General features: G+C 39.7%; 1 protein-coding gene across 4 annotated transcripts in view; it reads right to left on the bottom strand.

Moving 5' to 3' along the window:
• LOC138847132 (transport and Golgi organization protein 1 homolog) overlaps positions 1-17,542 on the bottom strand; it is a 42,179-nt gene that overhangs the window by 19,221 nt on the left and 5,416 nt on the right. For 2 of the 4 annotated variants that reach the window (XR_011384755.1, XM_070064913.1), the window contains exons 2-13: positions 12,225-12,356; positions 8,788-8,809; positions 6,184-6,272; positions 5,843-5,920; positions 4,511-4,582; positions 3,972-4,044; positions 3,670-3,808; positions 2,430-2,528; positions 1,381-1,441; positions 1,237-1,272; positions 1,092-1,159; positions 875-957 (exon numbers count right to left, since the gene is read on the bottom strand). Coding sequence is in view for 3 of the 4 variants with exons in the window: in XM_070064913.1 (XP_069921014.1) it covers positions 875-957; positions 1,092-1,159; positions 1,237-1,272; positions 1,381-1,441; positions 2,430-2,528; positions 3,670-3,808; positions 3,972-4,044; positions 4,511-4,582; positions 5,843-5,920; positions 6,184-6,272; positions 8,788-8,809; positions 12,225-12,356 (952 nt within the window). In the remaining variant the exon portion in view is untranslated. The remainder of the gene's footprint in view (positions 1-874; positions 958-1,091; positions 1,160-1,236; positions 1,273-1,380; positions 1,442-2,429; positions 2,529-3,669; positions 3,809-3,971; positions 4,045-4,510; positions 4,583-5,842; positions 5,921-6,183; positions 6,273-8,787; positions 8,810-12,224; positions 12,357-17,542) is intronic. The other 2 variants (XM_070064914.1, XM_070064915.1) reach the window with 2 other exon arrangements.

Here is a 17,542-nt window from a genome sequence, read left to right as displayed (position 1 = left end):
TATAGAAATTTAATTTACTGATGGAGCTCTATAGTTGACAGTAAAGGAAAAAAAAGCCAAAAAATAACACAGGCTGACTAATGTAAAGCAGAGCTTGCAGAATATTACTAGAGGGACGATAGTCCAGGACATTTCCTCTCTTATCAGGATGCACAACCTTTATTGTCAAGTACTGTTGGTGCTACTAAGGCCTCTATCACTGACTCAAGGTGGACAGGAGGATCTGGCCAGGTTCCCTTCTATGCCCTTATTGTCAGTTAAAAATAACTGAGTTCAGGCTGGCTCCGCAGCTCACTAGGCTAATCCTCCACCTTGCGGTGCCGGCACACCGGGTTCTAGTCCCGGTCGGGGCGCCAGATTCTGTCCCGGTTGCCCCTCTTCCAGGCCAGCTCTCTGCTGTGGCCAGGAAGTGCAGTGGAGGATGGCCCAAATACTTGGGCCCTGCACCCCATCGTAGACCAGGAGAAGTACCTGGCTCCTGCCATCAGATCAGCGTGGTGCACTAGCTGCAGCGGGCCAGCCACGGCGGCCATTGGAGGGTGAACCAATGGCAAAGGAAGACCTTTCTCTCTGTCCACTCTGCCTGTCTAAAAAAAAGATTAAAAAAAATAACTGAGTTCAAGTGCAGTTTAGGAGAGTCCCCAGTCAGTATTGGGGTCTGAGTTCTACCCTGCCTGGGGTCTGGTTGAAGAGCCACTTGTCCAGGGCACATGAGGAAAACAGCACCCAGCCTCCCTGCAGGACAATCATTTCTCTTTGCTAAGTGCATGGAACTCTTCAGGAAATGGAACAATCACTGCCCAGAGTGAGAAGCTGAGGGTGTGGAATCTGCAGGGGACATGAAGCTATCACCCTCCTTCCACACTGCTCCTACCTCTCTGTGGAGGGTTCTCCCAGCCAGGTCCCCCTGACACTGGCTTCTGCCTCCTGGATTCCTCTGCCTGCATTATTTCCAATCTTGAAGATAGAGAAAAAACAGATTTAAGTAACAGAACACACACATACACACCCCAGAACAAGTCCTTTACTAGACACTCAACAACTTAGTCTTAAATCAGAGACACGCTTAAAATGCCTGCTCTTTCATGCACCTGTGTTGCAAGTGGGCAGTCTCCCTCTTCTGCACCATCAACTCCCGTTCCAGAGCTTGAGCCCTGAGCTGTAGGGAGGAAAATACATGCACATTCAGTTGTGGAGAAGAGGGCAGAATGGAAACAACACATGAAAAATTTTTACCTCAATATCATGAGCCTTTTGTTTATGAACAGCAATCTGAAAAGGCCAACACAGAAAGTGAGGGCTTAGGGACTCTCAGGGGCCCTTTAACCATCCGCATTAAGACATGGAGGACGGTGCAGCTATTGGGCAGCATGCAGTTACCTCCTGTCTGAAGGTCTCCTTTTCTCGCTGCTGCTGAGCCTGCATTTCTTGCAGTCTTCTCCTGTGATTCAGAATCACTTTCATCAGATAAAGTACAATGTTGACTATCAATTTAAACAGCTTCCCAATGTTACGCTATCCTCAGATGTCAAAAATACTCAACATGGGCCGGCGCCGCGGCTCACTAGGCTAATCCTCCGCCTAGCAGTGCCGGCACACCGGGTTCTAGTCCCGGTCAGGGCGCCGGATTCTGTCCCGGATGCCCCTCTTCCAGGCCAGCCCTCTGCTGTGGCCAGGGAGTGCAGTGGAGGATGGCCCAGGTGCTTGGGCCCTGCACCCCATGGGAGACCAGGAAAAGCACCTGGCTCCTGGCTCCTGCCATCGGATCAGCGCGGTGCGCCGGCCACAGTGCGCCGGCTGCGGCGGCCATTGGAGGGTGAACCAACGGCAAAGGAAGACCTTTCTCTCTGTCTCTCTCTCTCACTGTCCACTCTGCCTGTCAAAAAAAATAAAAAATAAAAAAAAATACTCAACATGATTGTAACAGTACAGAAAGAGTAAGCCCTACTGCTGCATCATTCCCTTATCCTTTATGTTACACCTGCAGGATTCCCAGCTGATGTCATCTCCTTATTTCCCTAGTTTTTCCTCCCTTGTGTGTCTTTTATCATAAAAGTCCATTCTATTACTTATATCCTTGCCATGTTTCTGAGGGCAGCAAGAACCAGGTCTATAAAATGGGGACAATCATTGTAATGGATTTGATCCATCCTACAATGAACTGTCTTCCTTAGGATTAGGAAGGTGGATTCTCACCACCCCAAAAAACAATCGAGTTTCCATGCAGTCAGGCCAGCATTTGGAATCAGGAACTGTGTAGGAACAGTATCACTTGGTCATTTGTAAACTTAAAATACTTGGTATAATCTTGTATGAATCGTCTCTATGTCTCTTGAACATTGCTTACAGTTTTCTTTTAACTGGGCCTAAGCATTATACAGTTAATCCAACCTTTGTTTCTGGACTGGTTATTTAGTCTCTGGACTCACACATAGTTCTCAATTTCTTCTTCAGCCCATTTCAAATTCTCCTCTTTCTCTGACAGCTTCATCTCCTTTTCCATCCACTCTTGTTTCCCTGCCATCTTCCTAGGATGGGAAAGAAATGCATATTTCCCAGAAGCCCATGTGGGATTATGCCTCCCCACTTGCTAACAGTCTGAGGGCATGATGGGAAAGTCCCCTTGCAGGCATCCGTATAAACACACAGACCCACAAACAGTGCAGAATCAGAAGTGAAGCCTCCCACTAACAGAAGATGATCCATTGGCCAGCTGGCAAGTTCTCTCTAATTACTGTGTGCTCCTATGCATTAGTAATAGGTCAATGAATATACATAGCACCTGACACTAAGCAGTTGTGACTTTGAAATGGTGAACACACATTTGTGGAAAAGCAGGTCAAATCACTTCATCACTATTAATCCCATTAGGATGAGACAGGGGTTCTCACTCATCTGCCTCCACCCATGGAGGAATGTGATTCACAGTCTGGCTGGGACCAGACAACCTGATCTACAGAGATCCTTCCAGCTCATGGAGCACAGGACATACACTGGCCTTTGCAGTGAATGACCTCCGCTGCTGAATGAATTAACAGCTCCCATACTGCCAGCATCCTTGCCTGAGGCCATCTCCTTATTTTCCAAAGCTAGATCACATCCCGCCACATTTTAATTTTTTCCCAATATTTTTACTCAATGACAAGCATTCAATTAGAAATGACTAGACACAAGAAGGAAAACAAAATGTGATACGACCAAAAAACCCAATAATATAAAGGTACACAAGAGAGGTTGAACAGCTGCTCCCTGCTGATGGCCTGAAAATGCCCAAATCTTTGGGCCCCTGCATCTGCACCCGGAAGAAGCTCCTGTCTCCTGGCTTTGTATCAGCTCAGCTCCCTCCATTGTGGCCATTTGGGGAGTTAGCCAGCAGACTGAAGACCTTTACCTCTGTCTCTCCTTCTCTCTGTAACCCTTCCTCTCAAGTAAATAAATATCAAAAAAAAGAGAGAGAGAGATAGAATGCAGACATGGACATTCATGATGCTCATATCAGTTCTTCCAGTACCCACAAATAAATTACATAAATTACAAAGGAGTGTATGACAAAAAGCTGAAAGGGACAGAAAAGTGCATATTACAGGAATCAAGGTAAAAAGGATGAGCAGAATTCTGTACCGACTGAAATTAGCACTAACATTACTGAGTCAGTTTAGGACATCTTACTTTGCAGCAGCTGCCACCTTCAGTTTGTAGATTTCATGAAAACTCTCCATATTCACATCCATCAGTTTGATTTCAGATTCCTTTGCTGCTTTCATGGACTTCAAGGTATTACAGCTTTGTTCCAGGTTCTTTTTACTTTCTGTAAAGGATAAAAGTTTTCTTTGTGTGTGTGCACATGGACCCAAGGAGTTGGCTGGAGTTGAGAGAAACAGCAAGGACCCTGGAGACAGGAACCACTCTTCACCTTCCCAATGCATTCATATTTACACTAGACAGGACCTCCCTCTAATGAAGGAACGTACCTTCCAGCATCCATATTTTGGCCCTCAAGGCTCTCAGCTGTAAATCCTTGACTCCATCATTTTCATCTTCCGACTTTAACAGATTTTTAAGAAAAGACATTTAAGAAATGGTTGCAGAACAATGCAAATGTCATTACTACTACAGAAATGCACACGCATATTGTTCAATAGATAATTTTACATCACCACAGACTTTATAGTTAATTTTAGTTTAGAACAACTAATTTAAAAAAGGTAAAAAGGAAATAAGAAAGTTCAGTTTTCTGGATCACAGTCTCTCTTCAAGAATGTGACTAATTTTGTTACCTGCTCCTACTAGATTGTCAACTAAGTATTTTACTTTTATAACTGAATTTCCCTGCACTGAAACCAATTTCATTAAAGGTGATTGGAGCTTAACTGAAAACACTGTAATTAGTTACTTCACAAGAACAAAATTCCACATAGCTATCATATAAATTTAATCTTCAAAAATGAAATATTTCTCATTGGAGATAAAATGTACAATAGAAATATTGAAACTATTATAGAAAGTTTACCTCTAAAATTCCTGAGTTGTTCATTGAAATAACTTCTTTCAAGTTTTCAGTAGATTTCCCTTTTTCAAATGCCTGCACATAAGATAGAAACAAAACAAGTGATAAGGTTTACAAATAGAGGCAGGAGTTTCACATGGTGGTTAAGACTCTGCTTGGGAAACATGTATTCCATATTGGACTGCTTGACTTAATGCCCTGGCTCTGCTCCCAAGTTTATCTTCCTGCTAATGCACACCCTGCACAGCAGCCATTGATGGATCAAGTACGTGGGTCCCTGCCAACCACATGAGAACACAAGCTGAGTTCTAGTTTCCTATCACTGGCCTGGCTGGCCCATGGCTATCACAGGCATTTGAGGGGTGAATCCACAAACGAGAGCACTCTGTGTTAGTCTGCATCTCTACTTGTAAAGTCAAATGGAGAAAGAATTAATTCAAGTGCTTTTTAATTCCATGAAAACACTAGCTGAAACAGCCAAAAAGCTGAAACAGCAATCAAGCACATCCCACGGCTAACTCTATATGTTATGGGCATATCATGGATCCAGATTGGGTCTAGAAGAACTGTCAAGAATATAATGAAATGAGAGGGAAAACACACTGAAGTAAGAATACTTTGTGCCATAAACAATCTTTCTGCTTAGGAGATAATGAGAGAAATGAATGAGAAGTCAAAAGCAAATAATGTAAAAATTTGTTCAAGTCAAACTGCTTGAATGAACTTTTCTTAATGGAACAGCTTTTCTTATTGGAATATTAATAAGGGAATAAAAATAACTCTCAGATTTCACTGACAATTTATTTCCTGAGCATTAAGAGGGGTAGGGGCTGTTTAAGTTCATCTAAACAGTCCCTACCCCCTTAATATTCCTTAGCTTTTCACACATTTCCTAAATATCTTGCAGGACAGCAATGAATGTTACAATAATTGCCCAGACAGGAAATCAAACACACTTCTTGGATCCCTCAATTTAAGATGTTACTTCAGTGTTTTTACCATAGCATTGAACATTTTTTTGGAAGAAGGTTCATCCCCCATATTCTTAGACTTTTACTCTGTGAAAAGCAATATAAAATGTACCAGCTGGATCACTAAATGGACAAATAGGCTCAGAAGCCAAATTTTGGTAAAATATAGGAGCCAAATTACTACCACATCATGATTCTTAGCATTCTGATCTCTTCCAGACTGCAGGTTATATGTACCTTGTACGTGGTAATTTTAGTGTTGTCACTTTTTTGCATTATCCTTCAATACAGCATATTGCATCCAGAATATTTATTTCTTTTACTTGTTTTTATAATGGATTTAATAAAGGCAAAAGGTTTTTACCTTAAGTTTCATTGATTCATCAGAGACCACCTTTTTTTGTCTTTTAGTCTCCTGAAGACGTTTTTTTGACTCAGTGATCTATATGTATATGTAATAAAGAATCAAAATACAAAAATGTTAATTAGAGGGCCACGTAACACCTATCCTCATGTATGATTCATTACACAAGTGAACAGAGCAGCACTTTGCATGCAGGAGGCTGACTTCACATGTGAAGAGTTTACAGATCTTATGAAGCAGGGCAGTGGATGAAAGAGGGCACAGTGGAATACCTGAACTAGATGTGGAAGTGACTCAAACTGAAACCATGAAAAATATGAAAATTGAAAGGACATTGATACCTTCTCTTCCAAAACAGAAATTTGTTGAATAAGTTCTGCATTTTCTTTCGTGACATTATTGATCTTCTCAGAAATTTGCTGCAAATTAACTAAAGGGAGATAAAAACTAAGGTTATAAAGAATAAAACAATATAGTTGAATTACCTCAATGTATTAGCAGAAATTACTTGTTATCTGGCATTATGGCCAGAAAATAACTTCCTAACTTCACTACTAAGCCTGAAGAAAGCAAACTTTACTTACAGTAATTTTAAAATCAATATAACTAGTAGGAAATAAGAACCAAATGTCAATTATAATTCTATTTGAAATTATTGGAAACATAGGAAATACATGTTTTCATTGAAGTACTCTCATCAATGGAAGATGCCATTTCATTCTTAGAAAATTCCATTACTTGGCAGGCACTGTGGCTCAATAGGCTAATCCTCCAACTGCGGTGCTGGAACTCTAGGTTCTAGTCACAGTTAGGGTACCAGGTACTGGCCCCAGTTGCTCCTCTTCCAGTCCAGCTTTCTGTTGTGGCCCAGGAAGGCAGTGGAGGATGGCCAAAGTGCTTGGGCCCCTGCACCCACATGGGAGACTGGGAGGAAGCACCTGGCTCCTGGCTTCGGATCAGCACAGTGCGCAGGCCATAGTGGCCATTTAGGGGGTGAACCAACAGAAGGAAGACCTTTATTTCTGTCTCTCTCCCTCTCGCTGTCTAACTCTGCTTATCAATAAAAGAAGAAAAAAAAAGAAAATTCCAATTCTTCAAATAGTTTTGTCTTCACCAAAGAAGAAACAGAAATCAAACACTCTAGCTACTTACATTTCTATTCCCTAATTATGAAGGAAGATAAATATGTTCCTTCCTCAAATACCATCATTTGAAATTCCCATGAAAGCAGTGTTCAAAGTGTCAATCAATTGGCTATTCCAGGGCCTCCAAAGACTTCCTGCTGCTCTGAGGATTGTCTTTCACAAGAAGCAGAATGGAGGGCTCTGGTGTGATGGTCTTTGAAGTATAGCATAATTTAATACAACCTGTTACCACTTAGTCTCTACGGGATCTGGATGAACTCCCAACCCTCTCAGATTGGACTTTCCACTACCAAGATCAGAATGCTACTGCCTACCATAAAAGTGATCATCGTGCCTTGATGCACCCATCCTGTAAGGTTGATGGCTCACATAAACACCTAAAGGACTCCTCTGACAGTCTTTTAGTTCTCTCATCTGACCTCAGATGTATCCTTATTTTTGTTCTGTATTTGCCCATGGTATGAGCTCTGCTGCCCTGAAATCACCCTTCCAAACATGACCAGTGATAAATTCACTATAAAAAAAAATAAACATGCAGAGCCATTGCTGTGGTATAGTGAGTTGATTCTCCACGTGCAATGTCAGGAACCCATGTGGGTGCTGGTTCGTGTCCTGGGTGCTCTAGCTCTGATCCAACTCCCTGATAATAGCCTGGGGAAATGTCAGATGATGGCCCAAGTGCTTGAGCCCTTGTCACACATGTGGGAGACCAGGATAAAGCTTCTGGCTTCAACCTGGCCCAGCCCAGCCATTGCAGCCATTAGGAGAGTGAACCAGCAGATGGAATTCACTCTCTCACGCTCTCTCAACTCTGCCTTTCAAATAAACTAAATAGATCTGTAAAAATAAAACATGTTGGGCCTATTATGTGTCTGGCAGCTTTGGCTCTCAATAGATAGCAACACTTATTTATTGCCCATAAAGCCTATATGAAATCCTTCTTCCACCTTATGCATCATTTCTGCTCTTTCTGCTCCGGCATTAAAGACTTTCCACGTAAATATCCTGACACATTCTCCCCTCCCCCAGAAAACCAGATCTTTTCTAAGCCTTAAGCTTTTTGATAGGTTCACATTATATAATTTTTTTAAAAAATCATTTTTGTATTTGAAAGTGAGAGAGAGAGAAGAGAGAAGAAGAAGAGAGAAGAGAGAGAAAGAGAGAGAGAGAGAGAGAGAGAGAGAGAGAGAGATCTTCCATCTGCTGGTTCACTCTTTAAGTGGCCATAACAACCAGGGTTAAGCCAGGTCACAGCCAGGAGTTTTATTCATGCCTCCCACATGGCTGACAGGAGCCCAAGAATGTGGGCCAACCTCCACTGCTTTTTTTCAGGGCATTTGCAGGGAGCTGGATTGAAAGTGATGCAGCCAGGACTTGAACTGGCACCCACAGGTGATGTCAGCATTACAGGCAGCAGTTTTACCTGCTATGCCACATGCCGGCCTCTCAGAGCATAGCTGAATCACATTTCCATTTCCACAAGAGCCAGGTCATGCCACAGTGCTCTCCCAGTGCTTCAGACTCTTAGCATCACTTGCTTCTTAAACATTTCTAGGCGAAGCTAAACTCATTTCAGTCTCCTATGCCCACTAATCCTTCTTCTTCCTGCATTTTTACAATAGATCACGAGTCCCTCTCCATTGTCATTTAGAAACCACTCCAGGAATACCAAAACCTTAAAGAAGTAATAAGCCAGGGAGTTATAAAAGTTACTGTACTTAGAGCTAGTTTAATAAAAGCTCACATCTAATACCAGTACTGAGAAAAGTATTATAAAGAAAACAGAGGCTAAAATCTTACCTTGATAAACTGGCTGTTTTATCTAGGACAAGGAAGAAACAAAGTTAACCTTATTATAATAATATATATTAGGAAATACATGCTGTTCCTGATGAAAGTAAAAACACTAATCTAGTGAAATAACAGTCATTTAGCTTAAAGGACTTCTAAAAGATTAAAAACAATGAAAGATATTTCCCACTTCATTGTGATCCTTCAGTAAACCATTTCTGATAGGCTGGAAAAGTAAAGTTATTTTTGACCAAAAAACCTATTTCCATTTTATTATTAAAGGAAAACTAATCTATTATTTTTATCCTAGAAATGGCAAATTTCATAATTAGAATGTAAATACATAATTTGAATTGTTTGGGGGGAAACCCAATATCTATAATGAAATCTTTTTTGGTTTTTTTTTTTTTTGACAGGCAGAGTGGACAGTGAGAGAGAGAGACAGAAAGAAAGATCTTCCTTTGCCATTGGTTCACCCTCCAATGGCTGCTGCGGCCGGCGCGCTGTGGCCGGCGCAACGCGCTGATCCGATGGCAGGAGCCAGGTGCTTCTCCTGGTCTCCCATGGGGTGCAGGGCCCAAGGACTTGGGCCATCCTCCACTGCACTCCCTGGCCACAGCAGAGAGCTGGCCTGGAAGAGGGGCAACCAGGACAGAATCCAGCGCCCCGACCGGGACTAGAACCCGGTGTGCCGGCACCACAATGCAGAGGATTAGCCTAGTGAGCCACCTATAATGAGGTCTTAAAAAAGAAAAGCCTCTATGAAAACAGAATGAATTCTAAAACATTTGTACTGCAATACACCTCTTTGATTCACTAGAAACACCTTACAAATTTTAAAATACAGTTGGATGGGGGCTGGCACTGTGGCGCATTGGGTTAAAGCCCTGGCCTGAAGTGCCAGCATCCCATATGGGTGCCGGTTCGAGTCCTGGGTGCTCCTCTTCCAATCCAGCTTGCTGTTATGGCCTGGGAAAGCAGTAGAAGATGGCACAAGCCATTGCCATCAGTCTCTGCCACTTTCAGTACCTGTAAACTGTAATGCCAGCTAAACTTCTACCAAGATACCCATAAAATCTCTCACAAAGGACCTGTTTAAATCAGTTCCTTTCACTCAATGTAATGTCGTGATTTTAGTAAAGAATTAGAAGGCATATTAAAAGACAAAAAAAATCAGTTTGATTTGAGAAGGCAAGCATTAGAATCACACTCAGATAAATTATCCTTCCAAAATGGACACAGACTTTCTGAGAAAAACATCAAAGAACTCTCTCTTTCATAAGCCACACTACAAAGATTTTAAAAGAGGCTCTTCAGACAGAAGGAAGCAAATATATGTCAGCTACTTGGATCTACATAGTGCAAGGGTAATAGGCAAAGGAGTAAGTGAGGGCAAAGTTGTTATCTTACTGATTGGTTTCTCAGACAACACTTTGCTTAATATAACTGAACAAAGTAGTAGTAACAATACATATAGCGATTATAGCTTATGGATTATAGCAATGTTGTAAGAAATGGGAGGGAGTTTGTGGAGTCACCTTTTACAACATAAATTTCATTTCCTGTGAATTGGATTACTTTTTAAAATGTGTATTTCCAATTCAGGGAGAACCACTTTTAAAAAAGACAACAAAAAGATAAGTTCAAGTATAATTGGTGTGCTAAACACAGTGAAATAAAACTTGCAAGATTCTAAGTTAGGCCCTGAAAAGGCATAAAAAGAGTGTAAGGCAAAGGGGGACAATGAATAAAAAACAGTAATAAACGTGATAGATGTTAAACCAATTATATCATTAATAATTTTAAATGCTAATAAAGTAAATACACCAATTAAAAGACCGTGACTGTAGAGTGGATTAAAAAATAATTCCCAACTGATGAATGTATACCAGGAGCCCATTTTCAAATCCAAGCTATAAATGCATTAAAAATGGGTTAGAGGAAAATGTACAGTTAGAACTAATCAAAAGAAAGCTGGAGTAGCTATTTCAGTTTCACACAAAACAAGCACAATGCAAGGAGCATTCAAGGATCACATGGTATTACAATAATGATAAAGGATCCACTTTTCAAGAAGACATGACAACCCTTAATGTATAAATACCTAACAACACAGCTTCAATATTCATGAGGCAAAACTGCACTGCAACTAGAAATAGATTAATTCACCCCACTCCTCCCTCAGTCACTGGCAGATCCAGCAGGAAGGAAGTCAGTAAAGGTTTAGAATAACTGAACAGCACTGATAATCTGCTGAATCAGTCCACACTACAGAATAATTCAGCCAGCAAAATGGAATACACTCACGTGGGCTCACACAGCACATTTACTCCATTCACTCAAGACATAAGTTCACTTTACCAAATGGAAAGGAGTAGGAATCATAGAATGTTTGCTCTCAGGACAGTGAAAGTAAGCTAGAAATCAATCAGAGAATTTTAAAACTTCAAAGCATTTGGAGATTACATCACACACTTCAAAAGAACACATGGATCAATCTTTCCAGACTTTTAAAAAATGTGTCAATCCACTCTGGAAAAAAAAAACCCTAAATGAAAGATCTCTGTGAGTGAGATCCCAGTGGAAAGAACAGGTCTTCAAAGAAGGAGGTACCTTTCTCTGAAGGGAGGAGAGAACCTCCACTTTGACTATGACCTTGTCTAAACAAGATAAGAGTCGGAGAACTCAAGGGGCTTCCATAGCCTTGGAAACTCATGACTGGAGCATAGGGAGATTACTGATGCCATAGACAGGAGTGTCAATTTGTAAAGTCAACAACAGGAGTCACTGTGCACTTACTCCTCATGTAGGATCTCTGTCCTTAATGTGCTGTACATTGAGATTTAATGCTATAATGAGTACTCAAACAGTATATTTCACTCTGTGTTTCTATGGGGGTGCAAACTGTTGAAATCTTTACTTAATGTATACTAAACTGATCTTCTGTAAAAAAAAAAAAAAAAAGAAACTATCAACTCCCAACTTGACTCTCACTGGGATTAAACATGACAATAGGTCTGATCTGATTTCATCATCATTTAAAAAATCATCTATTATTTTTCATTTATGTTTCTGTGTGGGAGCAAACTGTTGAAATCTTTACTTAATGTATGCTAAACTGGTCTTCTGCATATAAAGAGAATCGAAAATGAATCCTCATGTGATTGGAAGGGGAGAGGGAGTGGGAGGGGGGAGGGTTGCGGGTGGGAGGGACATTATGGGGGGGAAGCCATTGTAGTCCATAAGCTGTACTTTGGAAATTTATATTCATTAAATAAAAGTTAAAAAAAATGTGTCAATCCAAATTATAATGAAAACAACCTTATTAAAATTTAGGGTTATGGGGAAAACAATGAATGGAGGAGGACTGATTTTACCAGGTGCAAATGCAATTACTATACCAATTCCTCCTTATTTATCATATAAAACACTCCTAGTATACTCACAACAAGAACAGTTGTCCAGAAGAAAATGGCAAATGCCGAAATAGCCACGACTGTAGCAATAATGATAAGCTTCCGAAAAATCCCCCAAAAATCAGTACTGAGCTGAAAATGGCCAGGAAAGTTCTGAGGTAGCTGCAATAAAACATTGGAAACAGTGAGAAGACAGACATTGACTGTATTTCAGTTGCTAAGAACCCTAGGTCAGCCTGCAAGGAGTAATCATGTCCCTCAACTGACTCAAGTGGATTTCCTTGCTTCTAGGAAGACTGGGGTCCTGGTGTCTGGCACAATGGCTAAGACCCCACTGGTGATGCATGTATCCCACATCAGAGTGCCTGGGTTTGAGTCCTGGCTTTACTTCCATTCTATCTTCCTGATAATGTGCCCCCTAGGAGTTAGCAGATGACAGCTCAAGGATGTATATGGGTGTCTACTGTACAGGTGGAAAAACTGGACTGAATTCCAGGCTCCTGGCCTTGGGCTTGGCTCATCCTTGGCTATTGTAAAAACTGGGAGAGTGACCCAGCAGGTGAGGTGGAGACCATCTGTCCTTGTCTCTTTGTGCCTTTAAAATACAAATAAAAAATAATGAATTAAAGTTTAAAAATAAGCATAACTTGCCAGCCTCAAGTTTCTTGGGTGGTTGGTAGTGTTGTTAGATATCTGTGTGGGTGTCTTTGAGCACAGAGTATCCTGGTTCATTGTGGGCCCTGTACTCTCCTTTGTCTAATACTGGGTGAGAGTTCCTCTCCACCACATCTTCTCTTGTATTGATGATTTCTTTTAAATACCAGTACCCATTAAATATAAGTGAAAAGCTTATAAGGAGAAAATCAAATTTTAATGCTTAAATAAAATCAAAAGTGGCAAGAACAATGGTAGCATCAAAACACAAGATTTCTTTAACAATCTTCATATAAATTCTGTTGAACCACTATGTGAATTAAGACAAATGTTTCAGCTGAGTAAGTTAACACTGTGTTATTTACAACTTTTCTACATAGGTTGCTTTGGATTTAACTGTGTATTTGTTGAAATTTGGCACCTTAACCCTAAACAATTCCTATAGGATGGTGAATTAAACAGAGATGTTCATTCAGTAGAAATAATTCAGATGAGTTGGGAATGAAAGCAAATGAATTACTGATCCATACTGCAACATGAATTCTCTCAGACATATTGTCCTGAGCAGAATCAGGTGATACAAAATAGTCCATATGGCACACATGCATCTATTTATATGAAACTCTAGAAGAAATGTAATATAATGTTTAATCTAAATTGATATATAATGTTTTAATCTAAATTTATATAAACATTAACATTATATTTATATGTATAAGTTATACATATCAATTATAATGATATATATGATATATCATGATGTATATATATATATATATATAAAATGATATATCGTGAGAGCAGGTTAAGGGTTGAATCACTTCCTCGGAAGCCATTGTAGATCCTGAAAGGGATGTTGATTATATTGTTATATGTGTTTTTCAAGGCTAACAAGCATTAAATGTTTGTGACTTTTGCTCTATGTTAACTTTACTTCTAACAAGAAAGCATATATAAAAAATTAGTGGTAATCATCCTTAACCATATATAAAGAAGCACAATGATGCCTGCAATTCAATATGAAATGCACCCAAAGTAAGATGAACTGATACAAAAGTAGGAGGAGGGAGGGGTGAATTAATATATTAATTATATTATATTTATATAATATTAATTATAATAATATTTTAATAAAATATTCATCAATACTGTATGTTAGAGCTTATTTAAAAAACAACATATTTATTTATTTGAAAGCAGAGTGGCACAGAAAGAGACAGACACAGATCTTCCAGCCACTAGAGTTCACTCTCCAAATGGTTGCAATAGCTGAATCAGGGCCAGCCTGAAGCCAGGAGCCAGTAACTCCATTTGGGTCTCCCATGTGGGTGGCAGGAACTCAAGTATTTGGGTCATCATCCACTGCTTGCCACCAGGTTCATTAGCAGGGAGCTGAATCAGAAGCAGAGCAGCTGAAGTAGAGGATGCACAGGGAAATCATGGAAGTTTATGGAGGGACCACATTCTCACTATGGAATACTACTCAGCCATAAAAAAGAATGGAGTCCTGTCTTTTGCAACAAAATGGATGCAATTGGAAACCATTATGCTTAGTGACATAAGCCAGTTTCAAAAAAGACAAATATTATATGTTTTCTAGGATATATGGCAGTTAATATAGAATACCAAAAAATCTATAGGAATGAAATGCCCATTTTGGACTATTATTGTCATATGTAGCTCCTGTTTATACTCCTGTTGAACTGCAGTCTTCCTAATTTTTACTTGTGAATATTAGTGGTGAATTGAGTTTTTGAATATAGTTTGGATTAAAATGATGGCTTTGCAAAAACTGATGAGAGAGGAGAGTTGGAAGGGGATTGGGGGAGGAGCAGGGCAGTGAGGAAGTGTGGTTGTCTTCTTGGAACTGTACCTAGAAAAAACAGAAAATCTCTTCTCTTAATAAAATAATTAAAAGGTTTAGAACTAGAGTAAGCAAACTTGTCAACTTTAAATGATAAATGAATGATGAGAATCATTTGAGAGTTTTCCATTTCTGTGCATCCTTCAATTTCTAATTTCTTCCTATTCCCTTTCTCTCTTGAATGATTTGGATTTTTTATGAGCTCAACATTTTCCTGTAGTCCTACCAAGTAGAATGAATATTAACTTATCTTTTTACTATTATTCTGTTTTCCAACCTCTTTTCCTAAAGTTGTCAGTCCCTTAGATAAACATTATTTGACTTACACTTAGGTTACATATCTATAGCTGTCATCAAGTACACACAAAGATTTACCAAATAGTTCATGGAAATGCACAATATGAAAAAAAATGCCTAAATTTCAAAAAAATTGTAACTAAATTAGCTTACCTTCTAATTACATTTTGTATGAAATTTTTGAAGTGTCCTCATAAGTTTATATAACCCCTGGATGGTCACTTTTGTTCTCCTTGTCATTATTGATGGTGTCAGTTCTTTTGCTTTCCTGACTAACTTGCCAGTTAGATTGGCAGATATTTCTTTATGACTCATATTGCCCATCCACCAGGGGACAGATTTGTGTCTGTTTCTGCTTCCCTCAGAGTTCCATATAGTATTTCTTTTTGAAAAAGTAGTTATTTATTTGGGAGGTATACAAGAAGGAAAGAGTGCTCAAACTGCTGGTTTACTCTCCAAATACCTAAACTGACTGGGTCTGGAATGGGAGTAAGTCTGGAGCCAGAAACTTGGTCTGGGTCTCCAATATGGGTAGAAGGAATCCACGTACTTGAGCCATCATCACTCCTTCCTAGCGTCTGCACTAGCAGGAAGTTGGAGTCAAGTCCCAAAGAGGAGAATCAAACCCAGGCCCTCTGATGTGGAACATGTGCACCCTAACTTCTATACTAAATGCCCCCTCTCTATATAATGGCTTTGTGTTATTTTTATATTATTTTCAATTAATTGTGTCTTCTAATAATAGTTTTTGAGAGATTCTTTGGGGCTTGTGGATATACATCGTATGAAAATCATAATTATTTTCAATTATATTTCTCTGAACTAATACCTATCATACAGCACTAAAATTGTACTGATGAAACATCTGTACCTTCCAGTGCTGCTCCTTCTCTAGTGCTAAGTTATATAAAGTGTATCATATTTTAAAAATGCACTAAAGCCTCTCTTACTAAGGGACTCTTTTACAAAAGGATACTTTTTAATAAATCTTAATGTCCACATGAATGTCAAGGAATATTTTTATAAAACCATAAATATGATGAAATACATAGTTACTTCTCAAGATTTGTTAATGTTGAATCAAAAATATAAGTGTATCTTGATACAACAATTTTTTGAAATAATATAGACTCATTAGTAGGTTTCTCACTGTGCAGATTTTCTGCGTCCTTGTAGGAAATGTTGAGAAAGCACTGTCTGTGGTTCAATTCTACTTTCATTTCCTCACTTTCCTCTATTAGTTGATGTCAGTTTTCCCTCAGACTCTGCACTCCTTCCTTTTCTTCTTTCTATATCTTCACTTCTCTTTGAGCCACTTCATTAACTGGGATGGCTTCAGACATTGCTGCAATTCTGCTGCTTCCCAAATCCCTATGTGCAGGCAGGATATCACCTAAGCTGTCATTCATGTCTGGTTGCCAGTTGAAGTCCCCACCTATTTAACTCCAGAAACGTCAGACATGAGGTGTCCAACATGAGTGTCACTTATTCCATCATATTCTTGGTTCTTTTTTCCAAATTTCAATTTGCACTGCCACTGTCTATCCCATCCCTCGTGCACACAGAATGGAATTAAATTCCACATTCATCCTGTGCCAAACAAATCAGCGGTTACTCCTCTTCCTGATCCCCTCTCCTCCTTTTTTCTTATGTACATCGAATTTCTTGTTCTACCTTCTTGCTCTGTGTCCTAATGGTAAGTGGTCATGTCTCACTCTATTTTCTTCTACTCATTAGTTCTTCCCTATTTGCTTCTCTGGGGACAACATCTCAAGTGCAAATCTACTCAAATATCTACCACATTTTATTGGTCCCTCATCAATTACATCCTGTGTTTTAGGGAGGGATCAATAATTGTCATGTTAAAAAATTAAATGTTTTGATTGTTGGGGGAAATATTAGGATGTAAATAAAAATATAAACAATTCTACAAAAATAGCAAACACATAAAATTTTATTGTTGGAATTCTGTCAAATGGATAGGTGAATGATCACTTATTTACCAGTTCCTTGTACACCTTTACTGCATTTATCTCTCACAAACCAGGACCACCCACCTAGAAGTGGTGCAGTAGTTAGCACTACCACCTCACTTATGTTCTTTCTGCTTTTACCAATTGACTGGTTGTATCATATTCATGTGAATGGGGCCAGCAATATGGTGTACTGAATGATGCCAGTTCTGGACCCAGCTGCTCCACTTCTGATCCAACTCTCTGCTATGGCCTGGGAAGGCAGTGGAGGATGGCTCAAGTGCTTGGGCCCCTGCACCCATGTGGGAGACCCAGAGGAGGATCCTGGCTTCTGACTTCAGGTTGGCTCAGCTATGGCTGGCTACTGTGGCCATTTGAGGAGTGAGTCAGTGGATGGAAGACCTCTCTCTATCTCTCTCTGCCTCTGCCTCTCTGTGACTCTGCCTTTCAGCTAAATACATTTTTAAAAAATTCATGTGAACAACTCTTACACAAGTTCTAAACATATTTTGTGCTTCAGTCAAACACACCCTAGTGCACTCTGAAAAATGGAAGAGACT

This window comes from Oryctolagus cuniculus, chromosome 19 (genome assembly GCF_964237555.1).
Source record: "Oryctolagus cuniculus chromosome 19, mOryCun1.1, whole genome shotgun sequence".
NCBI lineage: Eukaryota > Metazoa > Chordata > Mammalia > Lagomorpha > Leporidae > Oryctolagus > Oryctolagus cuniculus.
Note: the sequence above shows the minus strand (reverse complement) of the source record. Positions and strands in the feature narration are given on the sequence as shown.